The sequence below is a fragment of the Pelmatolapia mariae genome, linkage group LG1, assembly GCF_036321145.2.
Source record: "Pelmatolapia mariae isolate MD_Pm_ZW linkage group LG1, Pm_UMD_F_2, whole genome shotgun sequence".
Taxonomy (NCBI): Eukaryota; Metazoa; Chordata; class Actinopteri; order Cichliformes; family Cichlidae; genus Pelmatolapia; species Pelmatolapia mariae.
The window spans coordinates 29150730-29175635 of NC_086227.1; the positions used below are offsets into that span (position 1 = coordinate 29150730).

Here is a 24906-nt window from a genome sequence, read left to right on the forward strand (position 1 = left end):
CTCAGCGTTCTCCCTCAGACTCCTCCTGAAGTTACAGCAATACTCTCAGTTGACAGTCTCACCTTAGGGCATGACTTCACACTGCACAACCATGTGAATATAAAAAAAGGTCTCATCACTAGTGATGGTCCTCCACACAAAATTTGGGTTAGACTGAAACAGGACTTCCAGGAAACGATCAAAAACAGCAGCAGAGCTAAAGGCACAGAAGCAGTGTACAAAGGAAATGGTCTGGCAACAGCCAGTTCCTAGAACTTTTTGAGCACGCTTCATATAGCAATACTTGACAAATCCAGACAAGAAATAGAAAGCTGCAAAACAATGAAAATGAACAGTAACTTCACCTTTGGTTGATAATCAATCTTGTAAGCTGTTTGCTGAAATTGTCGTATCTCTCTGATAATGTGAGATATCTGCAGAAAATTACAGAAAATCACATAAAAGTCAAACGTGTCCACCACTAAGTCCCATGAAGAATAAATAGATGAAGAAATGCTACACTTATTGCATAGGTCACACGAATGTGAAAAACACCTTACACAACAGCACAAGGTTAAAGTTAGATGTTCTATACCATTCTCATCTTGGAGAAGTTGACAAGGTTGTCTTCAGTGTAGTTGGGTGTTCCCTCCTCAATGAAGGCCAAGTCAGTCAGGTACATTCCCAGGTAGGGGACACATGGGGGGTCACAGCTGAAGACACCAGGCAGGTCAGAGAGCCAGTTAAATCAAAAAGTTTTAAAAAAGTAAAAAGTTGGTTTACTTACTTCTTCAGAGCTTCTCTCAGGTTTTTGAATCTGCCTTCTGATGACACCAGCTTCTGTAACTTGTCAATCACAGTCTTTGTCTAGAACATAGATCAGGGGAAAAATGTTACTGTCACAACCTCGAAATTTAATCTGAATTTTTATTAACTGAAGAAGACAATGACAGGATTGTTTGAAATTACCATTAGTAGACTCTCTTGGAGCATCCTGACTTTCATTCATTTTGTTCAACTTAAAAAAAAAGTCCTTGTTTCATCAAGGCAACATACTGAAGCTGCTATAAATGCTGATTGCATTCATGAACTGTGTACATGCTAAGTATCTCTCTATCTATCTCTGACTAATTAGGACATTTTATTTCATTTATGGTAAATGGCATGTGTCAGCTTGGTTGAGCGACCATGGAGGCAGACATTCAACGTAAGAACCAAAGAGTCAAGATGACCTTTCAGGAGTATATTTATGCAAACCGTCATTCAAAACACCTTCCACATCACCATCCTACAGCCTTTTTGACCGAATGGAACAGACAGATTTAAATAACCTCACAGAATATTCCACTAATTGGACTGAACCATTCTGCTTTTACACTCAGGACTCTAGAAGATACCACTATTTTAAAACATTTACAACTCGCCCCGCATTTAAAAAAAGAACCAACAATAATCAAATTATGAATAAATAAATCCCCATGCCTTATACTCGTGCCTTACTCTCCTTCTCCAACCAGTAATTGTTTTTCCCAGGGCACAATTTTCCCCCCTCACAACACCGGAACCAGGAAGCAGCAGAGGTGAGTAAAAGGCTGAAGAAACTATTTCTTCTTGTGACGTTCTAGCTGACGACTATCATTTATACCCGCTAACATGCATATTATTTAACCAACAGAATTTGTGTGCCTGTTTACTTCAATGCACTATAAGCATGTTCAATGTGACAATTGGAAATATAACAAGTCAGTTAAAATATTTATTCTATGGAGGTAATCACAGCTTTTTTCTTACCTTTTTCTGTGTATGTACTTTTTATGTAACAGTCACACACATTCATACTCTGATGGATGCATGGGAGAGCAACTTGGGGTTAATATCTTGCCCAAGGATATTTGGTACGCCGACTGGAGCAGCCAGGGATCGTACCACCAACCTTCCAATTAATAGATGACCTGCTCACCCTCCAGAGGCACCCCAGTTACGAAAGATCATATGAAAAATTTCTAATACCTGCTTGGAAACTTTGAGCCAGGTCTTCTTGAGGCGAAAGATGGAGCTGCGATTGAGAGACGATGTGATCTCCAGCACAGCATTGTAGTTGTGGAGGCAGCGGCAGATGTCGGCCACTGCCACCCATTTCTCAATCACAGCCACCCGCATGTTGACATCATCCCATTGCAGGATCTCTGTGGCAATCTTGTTACTGATCTAGCAAGAAAAGAAACAAATACACATTGATAATATCTACAAATGTTCCGTATCTTGCCCTAAGATATCTATCTAAATATCTTTAGATTAATACTTACATCATTAAAATGCTTGGTAGTTGTCATTATGTATGGAGTTCTCTCATTCTTGTCGTTCTTCATCCAGCCCTGACCGAAGAACTCCCTGTACAAAACAAAATGTTTACACAGAATGAACAAACACATCACGGGAAAAATATTTCAACATTTCATGTGTGTCCTTCTCTCTATCCTCCCACTCTAACCTCTATAATTTTTATCTGTTTACCTTTGTTTGTGTTCTTGTATACACACCTGAGTGTGTGACTGTATGTGTGTGCACTGTATGTTTGTGTACTTACTCATATGGGATGGCCTTGAAGACCAGGTGGTCCAGCAGTGTGAGTTGCTCAGCTATCTCCAAGGCTGAATGGCTCTCAAATGGTTCAGTCTTAGAGTCCTCCATGGCCTGACCACAACAACAAGCAGAAAAAAGTATTACCACAACTAAAGCAAAGAAAAAGAAGGGTTTTATTCTGAAAAGGCTTTTTTGTGGTCTTTTCTCACCATTTGTGTGATCTCTTCGAGGGTGACCTGGTTGTCTCCAGGATCCTCCTGGGTTAGAGTTCTACACCAAAGAAGACATAACTGTTATATGATCTTTGATACATGTTTTTTTCCAAACAATTCTATAACATTGATATAAAAACCCCACTCAAGGAGCTATTAATTTCTCGTTTTTGTTCCTTTTAGTTTGGCTTCATAATACTTTGCACAAATACTTTATAGGGACAGGTGTTTTAGATAGCTCCTGTTTTGTGATGTTGCACCCATTTAAAAGTCTAGTCTGTGTTTCACAGAGGAACAGATAATACTTCTGGGGCTGACGCTCAGTAAAAAAAAGTTGAAAATTTAGGCCGAGTTCTGGGCTGATGGATTGTATCTCCAGTTCCTGTTGTTACTACATAAAACGAGTTTTTGTCTTGACAAATTCACTTGCAGAAAGATTTTTTTTTCCACTGGGTGCTCACAAACAGTTGTGTCATACATGACTGTAAGAGCAATCAAGCAATGATAACGGAAAACCAACCTGATAATGTTGGCAGCTGCCTTTCTTTCCTGTGTAAGCAGCTCTGGGTCATGCATCACCTCCTCCAGGAAGCCAATTACTCGCATCTTCAACTCTGTGTTCAGCTCAAAGTCCTGAGGATCCACAAATGAACAACGACAGTGTCATTACTGAAGTGTTATGAGTTTTGTTGTTGTTTTTTTATCCTGTGAGGGCACAGAGAGACAGAAACAAACAAGAAAAAGAAAAAAGAAAGAAAAGGGGACTGCACCTGCGAATGTTTGGAGACCCAGTGACGCAGCACATTCAGGACTCGGTTTGTGGCAGCTCTTCTGATAACAAACTCTTTGTCCCCATTTCTCTGGTCTGTAGGGAAACCTGGAACCAGGTTTAACAAAGTAACATAAAAAGTGAACTCCTAAAGCACAAACTTGTGTTATATACCATCAATATTTTATGATCTTTCTCTTAAAATCACCAGGGGGCTCCTATTATTGTCTGACTTGTCTGGGTGCACCCTAGTGAGGAAGACACTACCTTGATTATACTGATTAACTGATCTCTGTTAAATCTAAACAATATCTAAACACAAGCATGGATTCATAATCCAGTATGGCTAGATTACTAGATTAGAGACTGTTTCAATGAGTAGGCTCCAGCAGATCATCAGCTGAGAACAAAGGAAGCTTCCAGGTAGCCAACAGACGTCTCTAGGAGTAAACAGAGGTAGTAGCTCTGTAACTGACCTGTGCTGGCAAGGGACATACGACGATACTTCTCCTTGGTTGGTGTGCCTTCATTGGCACCAGCGGTAGCAATGGCAAAGGCTGAGGCAGCAGAAAGAGCACTCCTGTTGTTGTCCAGCTCCCGGCAAGATGACACCACCATGCCATTGTTGAAGGAAAACAGAGAAAACTCTGCAGACAAGAACGCAAATGAATTTAATTTGAAATCATACTTAGATCAATATTGACATAAAAGAGTTGAAGGGCACCTCCTCTGGAAGACAACCATTACAAAAACACTTTCAGTTTACCTTTCTGAGCTTCTTAAAGATTAGGCTGAAAGGTAATTTGTTTATGCTGTACACACAGTACCGCATGTGCATAATCAAACTAAGTTGTTGACCATCGGAGGGCAACAGAGAGCTAAAACAGACGCAGCACAATGCATCATGCAGCTTGTTGCAGTTACATTGTACACTCCACTGTGTCTGCCTCTCTGCCTCCTTCCTTCACTCCCTCCCTTCCTCCCTGCCCTCCCCCATTCAGCCGGGGGCGGTATAAAAGAACACGCACATCGTTGCTAAGGTACAAGGTTTCCTTCCACCTACTCACATGAGGCACTGGCTTCCCTTGTATCCAGCACCGTGGGAAGAGAACACACTGGGAATGAATTGCGCCTGACTACCTATGGGGTGGATGCTCCTTCTCTGTGTTCTACGGGGAGGGCCACGAGGCTGTGGGTGGTTTTTACCAAGACCTTATTTGGCAATTGCTACGCTTATCATTTCCAGAAAAAAAAAGTTTGATATAAATCTGCTGTGGCTATATTTATTTACCTGCTCGTCTCATCTCCGCCTTTAAACACGTCTAACACAACTTGACTGTGCTGGGTGGTAAAAATATTTCATGCTGACTTTGATTCTGACTTCACATTTTTAAACACTGACAAACCCAAACTATGAAATGGGAAGCAATAATGAAAGCTATTTTAACATTTTGTAACATTTGAACAGTTTCATATCGGTGACACAAGCCAGGAAGAAGCAAAGTTAAGCATTTCATAAGCATTACAGAAATAATTTTACACACATTTTTTACTGACAGATGAGGAGATTAATTCCACTCTCGTATTCTCTCTACAAAAAATTTTGAAGCTACAGCCAGTGACTTTTAGTTCATCGCAGAATGAGTACAGGCATAGAAACAACAAAAACCTGCCTAAGTGTTGTTTCAAAATTCATGAATTGATAACATCTTCTCACGTTGTTGTGTTTGGCTATTTCTTGGCAGGCATGTAACTCTCTTTTTTGCAAAGATTACAAAAAGAAGATTAATTTTAAGTTTACACACTGTCTCAGCTAAGCCAACCAGCTTCTGGCTATAGCTTTGTTTTTCTTCTGATGAAAATACAAGAGTCATAACTTTTACATGTTAGAAACGAAGTGCATTTCCATTTTTTGCCCTCCTGACTCTTAAAAAGTCAGGAAATATAACATCTAATCTGAAACCTGGCCTGTATTACTTCTATTATGTCTCCAGTACACTAGGCAAATCCTCCTTTGATTCCATTTTTGTACATTTTATGGAGGATGAAGCATATGAACAATAGGCCTGTGGATTTTTTTTCTACTGACATTATGCATTATTATTGATTTTATTTTATCCCTTTTTTTGCCAAGACACTCCACTGTCAGTAACACTATCCAGTAAACTGCTCAAATTTGCCAGCTCGTACAATCTTGCCAGCTCATTTGTCTTTTTAACTGGTGGGTGTGAATATAAAAGTAGATCACCAGACACTCTTCAACAAGCCTCGGACATACAAGCTTAAACAGCTTCAGCAAGATTTGCAACACAATTACTGTACTCTACCAGAGTTTTTTGCCTTGACGTTCTTGGGCGTTGATGGTGACTTAGGAGGAGACATTTCAGCTTCTGCGTCGTCACTCTGACTTGGGTCTTCATCGCACTCCTCTCTTACAGACAGATCTGAACAGACAGAGTAACTCGCCATTGAGGGGAAAAAAGCAACATAGAAGAAGACTGCTAGAAATTTACAGTCATAGGAGGCAGTTCACCCCAAAATAGACTTTGTTTAGGCTGGAGTTTATTAGGAGATACTGCTCATACAGATGTTTGCACTCTCTTAAATATAATGGGACCAGTTGCATCTTTTTTGTGGTGCCCTAAGTGCCAAAAGAACATCAACATTTGACAAAAAAATAAATACAAAAATGAATCACAGGTGATATGGTATAAACTGTCCCTTTAAGTTTTACCAAACTTGGCTGATCTTTTACTGTTATGTCACAAAGGATAAGGTTTTAAATAGGCTTTTTTTTTTTTTTTTTAAATTATTTCTACAATACTCCCTCGGACAGAGGCTCTGACCTTGCTTGTTGGCGACAGACTCTTCAGCTTTGCCTTCGGCTTTGGGTTCTCCCTCATCAGGGATTTTGCTGGCCATGGTGCTAGAGACGTAGAGCTTGTTGATGTCGAGGGTGGTCTTACTGAAGGGTGACATGGTGGAGTGCATGCTTGCATAGCCATTGGGAGAACAGCTGAGTGCAGCCAAGTCCAGGGCTTTGCCACCCGTGATGATGGGGATGTTGAGTGAAAGTTTGCGGCGGCGGTTGGGAGAGGATGACTTGGTGATGGAGAGTGGAGGAGGAGAGGAGAACTTGCGGCTGGCACGTGGCGATGTGGGTGGCTCGCCGTAGAGGAATTTACTGTTCTGACTGCTGGCAAAGAAAAGCTCCAAAGAGCTACAGGAGAGGAAAGGGTGAAAGAGAAGAGAAAAAGGAGGCACGTGTGAAAAATGAGGGGTAAAAAGAACATTTTTCACTGCTAAAGAGTAATTTTTTTGAATTTGTGGAGGGGAAAATTCCCACAATGTGACTAGGAACGATAGGAAAGAGGAGAAATGTTAATAAGGGGGGAATGCATGGTGCACTCCGTGTCTGTACACAGAAGCAGTAAGGGAACGCGTTAACCAGAAGGCTCTTTGGGAGCTCCTGACTCTTTTATTTAAGCTACATTGTTTAAGACAGCATCCTCCTTGCACTGAGAGCCACCCCCTCTGAAGGCCTATAAATAGCATGTCAAGTGACAGTGTGGGAGGCACGGGTGCTGCCAACAGCAACCAGCCCAGGGGAGGCCCACAGAGGCATGGAGCGAGAGAGAAACGAGGAGCCAGATAGTGGGGAAAGTTGGAGAAAGAGATAGAGGTACACCGCAAAAAAAAAAAAAAAATAGCAGTGGCAAAAACAGAGATACAGAGAGGGAGGGGGTGAGTCGAGCAACATAGTGGATATGGATTCCACCACAGCAAAGGCTGGTGGCTGAGAGTGGGCGAATGGGAACCCTCCAGCCCTGTATGGTGTTAGCTGCAGCCATGTTGTGTCTCCTTGCCTAAAATTACAAGAAAAATAAAAACAGTCATTTAAAGAGATGAGCAAGGAGCATAGATTGGAATGATAAAGGCTGGGAGCACTAAGACAGGAGAGGGGCAGAAGTACAGAAACAGGAGGCAGGAAGAAAATAAAGGCAAAAGGCAAAGTGGAGATTCAAGAGAGAAAAGCAAGTAAAGCAGGATAAAAGAAAAACAAGAGGAGATATTTAAGTAAGAGATTAGAGAGGAGTGTGACAAAAAGGAAGAAGGACTAGGAGAGTAGGGTCTGGGTGCAAAACACCACCATCAATATTTAATACCGTAGAGCCGCTGCAGATGATGGGAGAAAGGGAGAGAGGGAGGGAGAAGACGAGGAGAGAACGAGAGGGTGGGGTCCTGCAGCAGAGTAAAGGGTTGCTATGGTGACAGCGCAGCGAAGAGAGGGATGGTCAGACTTCTGGAAAGAAAGATAAAAGTGAGAGAATGTGAAAAAAAAAGGCCAGGAGAAAGAAGAGGAGGAGTCAGGAGGAGGTGGGTGGACGCAGGACTCAATTAACTGTGATGGCGGTCAGAAGAAGTCTTGGTGTGACCTCTTGCTTGCCTCCTTCCCAGTCCCTTCTCACCTGGGCAGGATATGATGGGCGACTTACAGGCACTCCACGTGAGAGACTAATTCTGACACTGGGGAAGTCCCGTCTCTTCACTGCACCATTACTGCACTGTTGCTGCATTCTCGCGAAAAAAAAAAATGTCTGGAAATGTCGAACTTTGTTCATTTTTTGCATTTGTGACAGGGATCGCCCTTGCAGTGAGGTTCTCCTAAGGGTTTCATGTAAAAAGCCCTTTTACCCTGCTAAGTAAGCTGCCCACTTAAATGCTAACAGTGAATGTGGAGAAACAAGAACATAGACACAACTCATGTGAATGTCTTACTTAGAAACAACCTAATCACAGTTTCTGCTACACAAAAGTCGAATTAATCAAACCAGTAAAATAAAGTAAACTATTTATCCAGCTAGAGTGTTTTGGTGTGAGTTACCCAGTTCGTTATCTGTAGAGATGTTTTCCTTCTCTTGAATATAATGGAAGAAAATGAAGCTCGCTTTGTGTTGCTCTAAGCACCAAAAACAACATCTGAAAATTTCAGTAGAAATGTCTCGTTCCAAGGAAATGAGAACAAAAGACTGTTAATGAGACTGATCTGTGTCATGTACTGATGATGAAGGAAGTATGCATTTACCAATGCTGAGAGGCTCATGCTTGTAACAGTAAACATGTAAACATGTAATAGCGTCTCGCTGGGCTGAGCTGTAATGTTTGCTAGCTGCATTTATACTTTTCAGCACTGATGGTGACTTTACAGATGTATGCTGCCAATGATGCATGCTACCAATACCACTAGGCAGGGGTCCCTCTAGGACTTAGCATCCATGTTTTTTAAAAAGAATTCCAAATTGTGATTTTACTGAGCACAGAACACTTTTCAAGGTCGCTCTTTCGAGGATGCCAATGTTCACATTTTGGACAGAGAGGACAGATGGTTTTAAAGAGGAGTGAAAGAAGCCATTTATGTCCACTGTGAGCGACCATCTTTGAACAGAGGCGGTGGCTTACGACACCAACTGTCTGCCATCTATAATCCAGTTTTGAGATCCCTTCCCAGACACCTTAACGCCCACTCACACCCTGGGCCATCTGACCTCAGGAAATCACATGATAGGGTGGGGCCAGGTTTCACAATGAGCTCACCCGAAACCCTGGCTGATTGTGACCCACACCCGTTTTCACACCTTGGCTCATGTGATTAGGTAGAGGATCATCAGGGTGTCCTTTGTCCCTCTTTGGGGGGAAACTCCCACTGGGTTTAAATCTGGGACTCTCCACCATTTGACTCTTAGAACTGAAGAAGCTTCTCAGATGAGAGGTGAAACATCTTCAAGCAACTTAAAGAAGTCCAGACGCTTTTCTTTCCAAGCTCCTTAGACTACGATGACCTGGATGACTGAGAACCTTCACAGACAACACTTTTCAACTTTGTTTCAGTCTATTTTAAATGTGCTTTGGCTCTGAGAAGATGACAGAATTTATGGATCATGTTCACATATCACTTATTTTTTGCCTAACAGAGCTTTAACCTGCATTTATGGCTGGCATGGTGAATTGTGTTCACTGAAACTTCTTGAGCATGACAGAATTACACCTGTTTTCAGTGTAGTGTCTCCTGAGATCATAGGCATCCAATATGGATTTCCAGCCTCATCCCTTTCACACAGCAATTTCTGCAGATTCTCTGAATCTTTTGATGATAGTATGTACTGCAGATCATGAGATACGCAAAGTCAAGATGCCTTGACTGTTCGGGCAAAATGTTCATCCAGCTGTTGTTAAAAGGAGAGGGGATGCTACACAGTGATAAAGATGGCCAGTGACCCCATTTTTTGAGAGCTATTACTCCTATCAAATTCAAAATGAACCATTGTTTATCATGAAATAGTTAAATATCTCAGTTTAAACATCTAATATGTTTTCTATGTTCTACTTTGACTAAAATATGTTTGGAATTGGGGTTGTACTTTAGTGCAAATTAAGAAATATCTGAAATGCAACTTGGTATAAAAAGGTTGGCATTAAAAGCTCAAAACTGATGAAATAAGGCTTTGGCCAGCAACTAAAATGCAGTTAGTGTGAAAATGTTTATACCAGGAAGCTCATAAAATCCCTCATTAAACCTCCTGGAATCATTTCACTTACCGTGCAGGGATGGCACTGATGGGCTTCTTGTAGATGGTAATGAGCTTGTCCAGTACTACATCAGCGCTGGTGAAGACACGGTAAGAGTGGAGGAAAGTGTTCAGGAAGTCGATGGAGAGGAAGCGCAGGTCGGTCAGCCTCTCCAACAAGCGCTCCACACTGGCATAGCGGATCTGCAGCACCTTGCAGGAGTTCATCATCTTGCTGAAGCGAATGTCGACATCATCACAGTACAAACTGGTGTCTGACCTGTATTGGATTAAAAGTGAGGTTAATAAAGTTATATAGAGATGTAGCTCCAGTTACTCCAATTAAATGCCCTTTAGTGGCCATGAATTCTTGGCCTATATCTTCTTTCAGCTTGTGCATTACATTTATTATTTCTCATGTTTGGCTCTGTGTTCTTCTTGATCTGTGTTAGGTAGTTGACTATAAGTTTGTTTCCTGTTTTTCTTTGAGTTTGTTTTCTCTGGTGTCACGTTCTGGGTTTTACTTCCTCTCTGTCTGAAAGTCTTAATCGCTTTTTACCATGTTTCATTCCTCTATTTCCGTTTCCCAATTAGTCTCCAGTGTATAAATAGTGTGACTGTCTTTGTCCAGTTGTCTGTTGTGCTCCATGTTTTCCTCCCATGAGCTTTCTGTGTTCCTCATCTCTGTTCCTGCGTTTGCAGCCTGTGAATGTTAGATTTTTGCTCATCTTTAGCTGGCGTTTCTGGACTGATTATCAGCTTTATAAACAAAGCTCACTTTTTTATACTTTTAGTATAAAAGTTTTTAGTCACCATTTTTAGTCACCTTTTGAAGTCAGTTTTCTACTATGTGAATATTAACACAGAAGCCCTATACATTTTTAGGGCTAATGTTAGCATTAGGCTACATTATGAGCCCGTAAGTATGAGCATGTGCAAACTATGTGCATGTGCAAACATCTGAGATTTTTATGCAGCCTTTTGAACATACTTTGTATGTGCTTTACTATTGCTACATTGTGTCCAAGTCTCACTTGATCATCTGTGGCACAGTGACTTTGCTGTTTTCCTCAAAGGCATTCATCATCAGGCCATTGCAGCGGATGTTGTCAATGCACTGTAAGGCAGAAAGCACAGTGAGCATAACAGTGCAAGAAGACGAGCATCTTTATAAACCTATGAATGCTACAGGCTCCAGGCTCCAGGTTCCAACATTTATCAGATCATGTGTGTAGCTTCAGTAAGTTTGGTCTCTTTGCGTGATTCATGTTCCGTATGTCCCCTGACAAAGTCTCTGGAGGCTACTTGTGTAGCCAGGTAATGTATAACAGACATCCAGTTCAAGACTTCCTATTCTTTGCACTGATCATTGCGCTGGTATTCTCTCTATTTTCTTTCCACACACAAACTGTTTACTTGCACGTGATCAAAGTATGCTCAAATTTTATTGGCCAATACATCTTCAATTACAGAAGCTTAAAACAGTAACTAAAATCTTGCCCATTCCCAATCGAATTTGTATACTGAGATTATTTATCATTTGATTACCACTTCATTACAAGATGACTGACAAAATCTGTAGATTTACAGAGTTTGAGAAGTGTTTTTTTAAAGCTGCAGCAACAAAAAAACGTGAAATCAAATGTCTTAACATAAGCGGCGAGACATACCTGACTGATATCACTTGTCCACGCTGACTTCTCCAGTCGGGAAGAAGCCACAAGGATCACGGTGTAAGGCTGGATGTCTTTGGGTTCCACCATCAATTTAAAGTCCAGGTGTTCTGTGTCCTGACCACTGCGCTCCCCTTTGGCTGAAAGGCAAAAATAAAATAAAATTAAAATTCTAAATAGGAAAGAAAACAATATGCTGCACTTTAGAATAGATCAGCTACTGTTTTATTTATTTTTGTTTCAGTTTGTTCACATTATTTTTCTGCATACATAATGCTTATATTTTATATTGATTTTATATTCCTAAATCTTTCCACAGTAAAGTCAATAATTAACCTTGTAATACAGCAACACAGCGGTAATGTTTTATTTTGCAGATACTGAGCAAAATTTACTGCTATGAGTTTTGAGTTAAACACAAATACAAATGTCATTATTAAATGATCTCTTATCTGAAAAGTGGGTCTTGAAGCACAATAATGGAATAATCTTTGTTTTATCCATTGGGGTTATTACCTTGATTAAATCATTTGGAACAAATATCAGTCAATCAACAATTGTGAGTAATTGTTTTGGCTAACTTTAATAGCAGTAAATTGAAAAAAAAACCCATCTTTTTCTGACACCTCAAGTAATGTGGGGGTGAAGAGGAAAAGGTGAAAATCATGCAAAAACACTTTCTGTAGAGATAATATGTTTTATATGCAGAGCATTTAATCCAGCCACACCCCACAAACACCACATTCTGGTTTGTAACTGTGAAAATTTAGTTGGTAAAGTGGAAAACATTCTTCGTCCACTTTTAGGGTGATTCACTAACTGTTACAGCCCCCGTTTGTTAGATTGTTACGCCTGTATGACGATGCCAAATAGAAAAGTGGTATCACTTCATTTTTCAAGCTCTTTGTACAGTAAACACTCTGCAGCTTCTAGATGTATGTATTTATTAAGGAAACATTTGAATCCACTACACATAATAACTCACACTCATCATCAGTCCCCTCCGGCTCCTCAATCAGAGTGCAGTCTATGAGAGACACCACTCCATTCTGTAAGAGGCATGAAAGGTCACAAGGTCATATTCACCATGCTGCCAGCTAACAGATCATCATCAAGCCCATCCTTTAAGGATAAAATACTTAACAGTATAACATTGATTATACATTTATAAACAAAATAGGTGAAGTGTTTTATAACTGCGCCCTACACTCATGTAGAGTGAATTTTTACTGTTTTTCTACTACTTGGCCTACTTTAGGTCAATCCTGCCGTACTTTAGTGATGTGAAGTTTTCCTCCGGAGCCTCGGGTGCAGATGATAAGATGTTTGGAGAAGAGGAAACACTGTCTCTCTCCTTCCTTCTTCAGAGACAAAGAGCCAAGCCGGCCTCGTGTGATCTTCCCTTTCTCGCTCATTGGCACCTGGATCAGAGAACCTATGGAGTCGTGCACAGATGCACGAAAACACAAACACGCGTACAAGAAAAACATATAAGCAAATATTGAATTTGCTCTCTTTTCCTTCATAATCTGAAAACTGGCCATACAAGAAGAACAAATAAACTACATAATTTAACTACATAATTTTAATTTTTTTAAAAATCCAAAAAAAATGTCCATACATTTTGGTGCAAAAAATGTATAATAGGCATTATTTGTGTCATCATTTCATCAAGGATTTCATTAGCACCCTAAACTAATAAAAGAAACAACAATGCTTGAATACACCAGCAACTTTTACATTTAGTGAGGGTTTTTTTTTTTTTTTTTTTTGCACGATAAAAACTCAGTTTCAAGTTTGCTTTTACTTGTTGACCATAACTGCAAACCTTGTCATATAAGAACAACACAAGAAAACGTTTTCTTTACCTTGTCTAACAAAGGTCTGGCTGGTATCAAGAAGCACTTCACAACCTTCCACAATCATTCGTTCAATGGCTAGATTCTTCCTGATGTTCTCCGTCTCGCTTACCTCATCATGCATGATTCTGAAAGGACAACAAATATTAATGATTTCAGGTACTTCTCAATTAAAGCCATATGTTTTTTCTTATTGTTTCTATAGAGTTCATCAACTCTTATAGTGAATTTGCTCCACTGTTCTATTACGTGAAATGAGAAGAGTGACCACAAAATCAATTAAAACTGTTAGAAATGATAGACACTGTGTCTGTGTCTGACTGTGTTATATTTTTGGTACTTTGCGTCGATTGGATGAGTCACTGGCTATTATAGCTCTGTTTTCTGTATCCTTATGCCAAGTACAAGATATATTAAAATACAGGTACTAATTCAGGGTTACTAGTTTCTGATTTACATCAGACAAAGATCCCACTGAGTATGTTTGTGTTGTCGAGCTACATAGAAGGTTCTACCTGGAAAGCTCCTCCAGTTTTGATTTGGCATAGTCCAGACTGTTTCTCTCCACATGCTCATGGGGAGTGTGAGCAAGCAATTCATGAAGAGTCAGGATGTAACGAGGAATCTGAAAGAGATGCGCTTTAAATGAGTTTGACTGAAAATGTTTTATTTTGTGTTACATGTATCTTTTCAGTCCAAATTTAAAACATTACTGCATTTTAAACTATTTCACCACAGTGTGTTGCAGCACTAATGCCTCGTGTATTTTATGTGAATTTTAACTTTAGCATATAGCAAATATATATACATCACTGAATCATAATATGTGTAGTAATGTGTAATAGTGAAGTCATCCACATTGTAATTTTACCTGAAACATGGGGTAAGTGAGGAAGGTCTCCAGCGTCCTCTCCTCACAGTCAGGCTTGGCCTCGTACTGCTTCAGCAGCTTGTCGAAGTCACGGTTCTGTTTGCAGTGAGCCAAAATCTGCAAGCTGTACTGGTGGTTCCTCACAAACTCTTGGTAGATGTTTAGCATTGGCAGTAAAATGTCAAACAGGTCAGCTAGAAAAAAAAGAGACAAAAAATTCCATAAACCATAAAAATCTGAAGAATCAGTGCAGACACAAAGTACCATTGAAGGAGAAGTCATGTGCTCGGTATTTGTATATGTTCAAAAAATGTTTTTTATACTCTCACCCTGAGTCGCCTACCTGACAGACAATAAACCATTATTATTTTTTGCAAGGAAGGAAGGGAGTTGTACCTACGTAGATTCATTATTTTTAGTTGAATTCATACCTTTATGGTATGATTTCAACTATGTGTGTAAAAATGACAGTGCTTCTCGATGATGAAAACACTTTCATTGTGTTGTGTTGTAAGAAATCTCTGTTGTATGTGAAAAAATGTATATATTTAACCAAATGAAATTATTTTTCTTAGTTGCAGTTTAGAAAAATTAATATATTATTCTGTGCCTCTTACCTAGCACCAGTGTTGGCCAGCTGGCTATCCTGGCCTTCAGGCCCTGGTAGAAGATCTGATGGAGGAACATGATGGTCTCACTAATGAAACAAATAAGCAAAATGGCAGTCATGAGCTATTGTTTCTCCTTCTGCTGTCCATAAATGTTGGCAGCTCCCGCCATGCCGAGTCACACCACTCTCACAAACAGTATGACCACCAGCCACCTGTTAAGGAAGATGCTGCTGACATCATCATGGGTGATGGGCGGTTTCTTGGAACTGGCGGCCATTCGGAGTGGCCGCAGGAAGTTGTTGACCAGGATGTGGAGTTGCTGGACGTATTCGGCTTCGGCTTCTAGCATGCTGAACACCACCTGGTTCCTCTTTCTCATGCTTTCAGCGTGGGGCGAGCGAATGTAGTCTTGGATGATAGTTTTCCACTTCCTGCGGCAAATCCATCCTCGCAGGAAACTTTGGACCTGTGACAAAAACATTTAGCAAACATTAAAAAAAAAAACATAATTTTTTATAATTTTGGAGATTTGAGTTTTATTGGATTTCCATGACTTCCATGGATTTTTTATAGGGCTTTCTCTGTATTATTATAGTCTTTATCCTATAATATAAAGCACCTTGAGTTACGCAGTGAATCAAATGACTGTGTGTGATGTCGTGTTTCTGCTCATAGCTGTTACACTGACGACACTATCAGCACAAAAAATAGACAGAAAAGTGGATCTAATAATTTGCTGTTGAAGATGATTTAATCACGTTTTTTGTGATTTTAGTAGAGACCAAAAGGTGCCAAAAACTGTACCGAACTTACAAAATGCTAAAATACTTGATACTTAGTCTTCCATTAAGACACAAAATAATGTTCTTATAATTTACATATATATCTATATATATCTTATTATCTATATATAGTTTATATCTTGTAAGTGCTGCCCCAAACTGAGCAAACATGAGTCAAGGCAAGTTTAGAAATGTCCATTTATTAGGTAAGTTCAAATTAAATAATGCCTCAGTCAAAGGCATTGCTTTCCACCAGGAAAGGCAGGGAACTACACCAGTGGCAATGTGCAAAGTCTGCACTGACAGTAGGAGAGACCTGACCCCCCTCAGAGTACCCCACCTGACTCGACTGACTTCTGTCGAAAGTGGTATGCATGTTGTGTTTTTTTAAACATACCTAGTGAAAACAACGAAAGACACTCAAAGTGTAAGAGGAGTGAAAAAAGAAGAAAAAATAGAAATATCAGCAGATAATAACGGTTAAATATAATCTTAATTTACTAAACATTGCTAGGCTAGCCTTAGCTGTGTGAGAGAAATATTTGAGAATAGAATAGAATAGAATAGAATAGAATAGAATAGAATAGAATAGATCTTTGTTGTCATTGTACATGTACAATATGGTCACTTCAACTAGCATCACTAGCTAGCAGACCAGCATACTGTGTCCACTTCTGCTGGCTTGAGATCAGATTATTCACGGTGCTGAATGCTGGAGGGAGGGGCCCACACTGAATTATTGTACTGGTTCACATCTATAGACTGGTAAGTGAGGTAGAATGTTTATTCCCCAACTGGGTGGTAAATGTTTGCATGAGGCTGGAGGTGAAATCAGTCGCAAACAGAGTGGCGCACCAAATAAATCTTTATGATTGATTTGGTTTCTAGCAGATTTGTGCAGTTACACATAGTTTACATGGAAGATGCCAACTTGCCCACAAACACGTCCCATCTGTTCACCAAGTGGCGCTGAAAGTCTGAAAAGTGTACTGTAAACCAGAAATGCAGAACATTTACTTTCAAAGTGAAAGTTATGCCTTACAATGCAACCAACATATATTACATGATGGAACTATTACTTTGAAGGTGAACAATGTCTATCTTGAGTTTGCATCACAAGTTTCACGGTTTCTCTACCACTTCGGAAATAGTTGGCAAATATTACCAGACAAGTCAACATTTTCTATGCAAACTATGTTCAACTGACTATTAGTCATCATCTTTTCCAGCTGTACAGTAACTAACATGTCAAAGCTTTCCAAGCTCTCCAGCCTTAATTCAGATCAGGCAGCTGCTCAGTAGAACTGAGGACAAAAGAAGCTGATGATCTAGCGTGATCAAGTGTGAGCTTCCCTGAATTTATTAAGATAAAAAAAAAAAAACCTGCAGGTACCCAAAGATGTCAAAAATCAGTTTCAGAAATGAACAACATCCCTACTGGAACAGATCATCAGTGCTTTACCTTTAGCATCTTTGCATTAATTTAGGTTTTCTTGATTAAAAAAGGTAAGTCAGGCTTTCCCCTTTAAAACTGTGCAATACTCAAACAGATCACCTTTTTGATCTTCTTGATCTCTGTATCATCCTCACTGGGGGGCACCTCTGGATTTGACTGGATCTTCTCGTTGTCCTTCAGAAGTCCAGCAATCTGAAATTCATCATAACCAGTACAGGACTCAGTAAGAGGAATATAATATTTGTCCAGATAAACTCTACTCATGATCATCTCTTATTCCGAAATATGTTTCACTATGGTTGTTAATATCTCAGTTCATGTTCTTGAATTACTTTTTGTCCTGCTATCCATTAGCTGGCTCAAAGAAATTATAAGCACAGAAACTGCACCAGACACATCAAAATACCAGTTTTGTATTTCATTCAAATCTGTTGCATTTGCTTCCATTATACACAGCATGTGAATACAAAACTTCTGATAAAAGACTGAAATTAAACAAAATAACACAAACACCATTACTAGAACACTGTTTAGCTGTGAAAAGTGAGATAGTAGATCATGTTTTTCAGCCACTCCAGTATCATGTGCAACAAAAGCCGATTCATGCATATTGAAAACATTTGCTTCAGCTGAAGCTAGCCATTAGCACATTAAAGAGAGGTGCATTTGATTTAGTTTAGACTGAATAATTAGGATACAAAACACTCAACAGCATTACAGAGTCTCTAACAAGGACATCCCAGGGGCACTGCAAGCTACAAAGCTCATCATGAACTCAGAACATTGTGGTTTGGAATCTGGGTCATGACCTTTGTCCTGTGACCACATTCTCACTTTATCCTCTCAGCCTGCCTGTTTTTGATCGCTTCTCTCCGTATGCTATCCAGTAAACACACATCACACATATACAGGTACTGTGTTACTAGCATGAAATTACAAGGCAAGTTACCTCTGATTTCAGTCGCTCTATCTCGATTTCCCCATCCTCTATCTGTTGTCGAAGTTGCTTGGCAACCGTTTTCTCCGTCTCCACTATTTGGAGTAGATGAAGATACTTCTGCATGAGGGTCTCATGCTCTGTAGCCAGGTTCCTGTAACTATACAGACACACACGCAAAGACCTCATTAACGCATGTTTCAGGGGCTCTCTATAGCTTTATCAAAGCAAAGACAGACCTCTGATCAGCATATGTTTGGAACACGGACCTCAAATCCTCAGAAAGTGCAGGATTTACTTACACAACCAGGTCTTTAAATACTTGATGGGATAGCACTCCATATGTTGGATGCTTTTGTGTGAGCAATAATTAAACTGTTCACATGCATGTTATTTAAGGCCTAAAATCAATACAGGCAATTATGTTCAGCTTGCCTAAATCTGGCCTTGAAAATGTCCTGTCAAAAAAATGTTTGACAGGTGTTTTAGTTAAATTTTACTCGGTTTAGATGTTTTCTGACATGCCCCACTTGCAAACCCCCAAAACGTCCCATATACCACAGTTTTTGTCTCGTTTTAATGCAATAAAGGTTGGTAAACTCTTTTATATTTTCTCCAAAAAATAAATAAATAAATAAATTCCATGTTTTCCCCTCTTTTCCCTTGACAAAACTTTCAGGGGCCTGCGCCACAATTCGAAAAACACAAATTTAACTAACTTTAACAATGCAGATTGTTAACCATAAATAAAGAGTAATTCAGAAATATTCAAGCCACATGGCATTTACATGCCAGGAACTGCTGAAAAATTTAATTGAGATACCTAAATACAAGTCTTATTTACTTGCTAGCTATTACAGTATTACAGTAAGTGCTGCTGCCTTGATGGTGCACTAATCAATTTAATCTTCAATGACTCTAATCAGTCGACCTTTTGTCACTGAATTGCAAACTGTTGACATTTAGAGTGATGGTATTGTTTTGCTTTCATTAACCTTCTTTGTGCCCTCATCATAAGTGGCCATTTCACTCATTAGACATGTGAGGACTCCATAAATCAAGAATCAATATTAATAACCACTTTGTTTATACTGATTTAGTTAATACTTTAAATTGGTGTCGTAAATTATCAGTAAAACTGGTAAAGTGGCACTCGCATTTCCCTAGGAAATGTTTATTCAAAGTTTAAACAAGATTGGTCCACTCATCTAGAAGGAGATAAGTAACATACATGCATACATGTGTTACTCTCATTATAGTATGACCGCTGTGTTGTTTTAACATTATAAATTAACAAGCAACCATACAACAATACAAACCCAAAAGGGTCCAAATGACAGTTTGCTGCACACTGAGTCATAGCACTTGCATTTTCCATCAGATATACAGAGAAAAATCTATTCTATGCCCACTTAATAGAATAAAAAACAAGCAGCAACCTATGTTAAAAATGTAGGTAACACCATAATTCCTGCAAAAAACACAAAACAAAATCTAATTGAGACTGACTCCAAACGCAAATCGGTTTCTGTAGATTTCCATGTTAAAAGCCTATCTTTGATGCAAAACCTTTACAGACCAACAGCCTCCACTTGTTACTAATAGCTAGTGATAAGTGGAGACAGTTTTTCATGTTCAGTATTAGTAGTAAGCAGGCCTATGTTCGAGTCAACATGATTTTCACTAACTGAAATTGTCATTTATTTATTCATCACAGTGAATTACACCTGATAGCTAGCCAGCCCTTACTAAAGCTGATGATTAGCTGCAGATGGGACAGTTATTTTCAACATTATGTAAAGTAGCTGTAATTTCAACTTTGTCAAATCTTATTTAAAAGTTATTAAAAATTGCCCAACTTTGGCCCAAAATAAGTTTTTGCTTTAATTTTAACACCGGGACTTATTTTTGTACCACTGTCAGTTTTCCCATGGATTTCAAATCAGGATTCTTTCTATTTTATTTACTTTAATTATTTAACCCTTATTTAACTAAAAAGTCTGTTGAGATTAAAAAATATTCTTTTCAATGTAGACCTGGCCAAGAAACCACACCGTAATGAAAAAAAAAAAAGCATTCAGCTTTTACTTAATCTAGTTATTTCAACCAGAGGCTCTCCTAGTGCCATGTGTCTTTCTTATGTCTCTACTATGTACCCTCTGAGCATGCCAATAATAATAATAATAATAATAATAATAATAATAATAATAATAATAATAATAATAATAGTATAAGAAAAAACAACAACAACATACTTTGGACTCTGTAACACACATCAAGTAAGCATTTGGCTTACAGGTACACACAGGGAAATATCGTGACTAATGACTCTTGTTAGGATCCTAACCAATCTGCTGGTACACTTTACAAATATCAGTAGTTAACATACTTGACCATTTTTATGTTTGCAAGTAGAAACACTATCAGTTTCCACTTGTCAAGTTGTAAATTCAAGAATTACATGGTAATCTATAGTGGACCTGACTTTATAGATGGTATAAAAGACTGACTGAGCCAAAATGATGTTGCACATTCATTAAGGAGTTCATTTTGTGAAGCCTTGAGCTGGCTGTTTTTTTATCATCTTAGTCAGGTAAGCTCACACTAAAGCATATAATGTTTTATCCACCCTGACTCTAAAAGGGATCTTAGTTTGCTAAACTGTGGTTATGGTACAAACATTTTCAATTGATTAAGAACAAAGGGATGTTTTCCTGGACGTCTCTACAATTTGAATTCATTTTGCAGATATAGAAGTGACCCACTGTTTGCCATTTAAAGTATACAGCTTTGTATGCTTTTTTATACACTTTCTATATAAGTTCCAACATAAATTTTCACATCTTTATTGACTGTAGATGTTACAAGCACAGTTCTCATCAAGATCTCCACCCCTCGGAACATCCTTGTCTAAACAGCTGTAGGTAAAAGGTCATGTGTGAGAGCTACCTGGCCTGCGTGATGGCAGCCACCCACTCATCACAGTCCTTGACGTCCTCTGTGCGCAGCTCCAAAGCCTTCTGGTTGTCATGATTGAACGTGACGGTGAAATAATACTGGGAAAACAAAAGCATAGTGAGTGAGTCAGATATTTGTTCAGCATATAATAACCAGGATATCTGTTATTGTGCTATAAAATGTATGTTGCTACCCTTTAATCACTTCCACTGATCAGCAGCCACTTCCACTGATCTGTATTTTACTTAAAGGTGTATTTATACACGCATACATGCGCTGTATGTGTGAATGAGTGGAAGAGAGAGAGATCCTGAGGGAAAAGTCTTGAGAGATTCATTATAAAGCCTTTGTGCCTTCTGTCTGTAACCTGGCAACTCACCTCTGAATTGGCGGAAGCCTCTTGACTGACGCCATGTTTTGTTTTGTTTTGTTCGAGTGGTTTGGCTGCATTTTAGTGACACAACCACCCCTGGGTCCTCACCCCTTTTTTACACTCTCACCAATTATCATAAAGGTTGAGTTATGGTAATTATGGTGAATGCAGTTCAATTGTTTTCTAATAGGCTTACTGGATAAAATCCTCAAATCACCAGAGTGGTGGTCACCGCACTACTAGTACAGCTAACCTATTTGTAGTAGAAACACATCAAATTATATAACGCTGATGCATTGTAAATAGACCCCCACAAATCCAATATATTGGATTTTTTTCATTTATCCTTCCCAAATACCAAGAGCAATTCATTTGTGAATGAGAGTAATGTTCCTTATTTTCTGATGAGCAGCAGAACGGGCCTTTGTCAGTAATGTACTTCCCATCTCTCACATCCTGTGAGCTGTTGTGTTAAACCTTTTAGGTGGCTATATTTAAATCCAAGTCATTACAGGGTTGTTGTTTTTTTGCCAAAGATACAGTATCTGTTGGTAAGTGAGACAGCACAACCAGTAAGTAAGTCCTTGTTAAAATAATGTGTGAACAAAGCAACTAAATTCCATCTGGAATACAGAAAATAAGACAATGTTATATTTATGTAAGATTAATGTTAAAGGCGTGTTTTAATCACAAAAATACAGAATGACTTCTTTTTTATGTTTTTATTCAGCTACTCATTTAAATAAATAAATCACTAAGGGGAAAGAATAGCCAGTATCAAAAACACAGTCTAGATGGGTGATGAATTAAAGGAAAAACCCAAACTGTTGACCCCAAAAACAAAGAGATCTGGTGTGTGGTTCAGTTATGCATTGCAAGCAGCATTTTTGGTGGCATGGTTTGGTCCCCTTAGATGGAAAGGTTATTCAAAATCAATATGAAATAGTTCTGGGTGTCCCTTTGATAGACTGGCAGCCTGTGCAGGTTATATTCCACCTTTCACCTTATGAGGCTGCGGTAGGCTCCAACTCAACCCTAAGTTGGCTAGACAGTCAAAAGTGAGGATGAATGGATAGAAGATGGCTAGCTCAGGATAATCACCTTCCTCCTATGATAAAATATTTCTATTCTTATGATAGTGGTGTTCTTCAGGATGGTATTGCCCCCATACACAGGGTACGTTGGGGGGTTAAATAATGTTTTAACCCCCCAACATAAGTTGTTACAGTATACATTTATGTCACAAAGACCACAGATTCTATTTCAGTTTATATAATTGGCTGATTCACACTGATATTGTCCACTGAATATTGCCAGGTGGATTATCACAATTACTGTAAACTGGCCAAAGCCATGCTGTTTATATATAGATGATTTAATGTGTGACCTATATTTTACGATTACATCATAAAGTCAATGAAGTGAGTATACACAGAGACTGATGGTACACCATTGCTCTTTACTCTTAACAACACAGGAAAACATATAGCCCATCCAGCATTTGCACTCGCCACTACCTCAGAAAACTCACCTCCCATTTTTTATAAGCCCATATTTGCTGTACTTGCTAAATGGAGTACAATGCCAAAGCATGTTGTTGCACATTTTGTTGGCCCCTTCAAATGTACTTTTTCAGATGCAAATAGGGGTTGCCATAGTAACTGTGGGCTTAAACGTAACTCTCCTTCTAAATGGGGAATAAGAACATTTAAAAAGTAGAACACTCCAAAGAACACAATGAGAACAGAGAGACAGACGGAGAGGGAGGCAGAGAAAGATCTTCTGCCTTTTTGAGGAGTGAGGGCTATAAAAAGCGCTGTAGCCCAGCAAGGTGGCAGTTGGCTTGGCATCTATTCGCTGTATTGTCCCTCTCCCTGTCACACACAGATAAGATCCAGTGCTCTCCTGGCCATTTCTCCTGCAGCTCTGACACACACTCGGTGACATACAGTACATGCATACACACCACTAAAATCTGGGATCTGCTGTAATCCTTACATGAACCAGTTTCCACGTCAGGATTGTACAGCACCATTGTCTGTGACCACCTCTGCAGTCTGCTCGTTGACTTAGGTGTCATTTTATGTTTTTCCCGAGTGAGGATGGTGAAAAAGAAATCTGTGTGCCAACAGACACCTTGAGAATCGATCAGTCTCCCTGTCCGCATTTCACCTTTTCTGTGCAGTCTCTCAGTTTATGGATCGATAGAGGTGTATACAGGAGTACACCGAGAGGCAAATATAGACTCAGTGGCATGCACACAGAATGAGCCCCGCAAGATTTACACATGTGGACACATAAAGACATGACTGATTGGAAACTACAAAGTGTGCTGTTCACACTGAGAGAAGACCACGTATTTGTGTGAATACATTTTCAAAATTTATATGTATATAGTTTTGCTAAACTAAGAAAAGAAGCCATTTAGAAATAAACTGAAAGAACATATTCCTGACACATATTATGCAAAGGGACATGTGTGGAACAGAAGACTGTGTTATGCTAAGTGAAGGCTTTCAAATTCATTCAATTCATTGTTGAAATAAATTCACTGGAGCAGTCTGCATGAACAGCTGTCATCGGAGATGTCACTCAGTACATATTGCACCCCTAGAATACAGCATTTCTCTTCTCCTGATACGGTTTTAAGGGAACAGACAGCGAGCAGTAAACAAAGTTGAATAGTTCACGAAACGAAAGCAAACAACAAGTCCTCAAAAGTAGGTTAGTTGTCTCTATCTTTTAAACAACAAATGACCAATATTGAATTTTCTTGCTGACCCCCTCTTCCCACACCTGTGCAATCCTCACAATAAAACTGCATAATATATCTATCTCTCTCTCTCTCTCTCTCTCTCTCTCTCTCTCTCTCTCTCTATATATATATATATATATATATATATATATATATATATATATATATATAGAGAGAGAGAGAGAGAGAGAGAGAGAGAGAGAGAGAGAGATGTATACATATATGTATAATCTTCGTAGTATCCCCTACAATCCTGGCTCCTCTGCCTGCAGACAGCAGACAGCAGAGGGCAAGAACGTTTGAGGAACATATGACAGCTGAGTTCAGCACCATGGACAGCAAACTGGGTACAGCTGTACTTGGAGCAGAAACTGTGGATTTCACAGATAATGGATTTACCCTGTTCCCATCCTTTATTTATTCTTCTTAGAGGCTATACAGTAAAATACAATTATTGCAGACAGCAGAGGGCTGTGATCCCAGTCTAACACAATATCAGACAATGGGGTTTTTTTTGGAGAG

General features: G+C 39.2%; 1 protein-coding gene across 1 annotated transcript in view; it reads right to left on the reverse strand.

Annotated features, from left to right (window-relative positions):
• LOC134630608 (ras-specific guanine nucleotide-releasing factor 1-like) overlaps window positions 1-24906 on the reverse strand; it is a 30054-nt gene that overhangs the window by 2520 nt on the left and 2628 nt on the right. The window contains exons 2-26 of the mRNA XM_063478036.1: window positions 21248-21354; window positions 18311-18458; window positions 17461-17553; window positions 15336-15589; window positions 15130-15209; window positions 14513-14706; window positions 14157-14266; window positions 13651-13769; window positions 13057-13217; window positions 12768-12831; window positions 11780-11922; window positions 11144-11226; window positions 10141-10389; window positions 6390-6763; window positions 5871-5987; window positions 4020-4190; window positions 3545-3651; window positions 3295-3407; window positions 2772-2832; window positions 2567-2673; window positions 2286-2370; window positions 1990-2187; window positions 767-846; window positions 575-692; window positions 345-413 (exon numbers count right to left, since the gene is read on the reverse strand). Coding sequence (XP_063334106.1) covers window positions 345-413; window positions 575-692; window positions 767-846; window positions 1990-2187; window positions 2286-2370; window positions 2567-2673; window positions 2772-2832; window positions 3295-3407; window positions 3545-3651; window positions 4020-4190; window positions 5871-5987; window positions 6390-6763; window positions 10141-10389; window positions 11144-11226; window positions 11780-11922; window positions 12768-12831; window positions 13057-13217; window positions 13651-13769; window positions 14157-14266; window positions 14513-14706; window positions 15130-15209; window positions 15336-15589; window positions 17461-17553; window positions 18311-18458; window positions 21248-21354 — 3405 coding nt within the window. The remainder of the gene's footprint in view (window positions 1-344; window positions 414-574; window positions 693-766; window positions 847-1989; window positions 2188-2285; window positions 2371-2566; window positions 2674-2771; window positions 2833-3294; window positions 3408-3544; window positions 3652-4019; window positions 4191-5870; window positions 5988-6389; window positions 6764-10140; window positions 10390-11143; window positions 11227-11779; window positions 11923-12767; window positions 12832-13056; window positions 13218-13650; window positions 13770-14156; window positions 14267-14512; window positions 14707-15129; window positions 15210-15335; window positions 15590-17460; window positions 17554-18310; window positions 18459-21247; window positions 21355-24906) is intronic.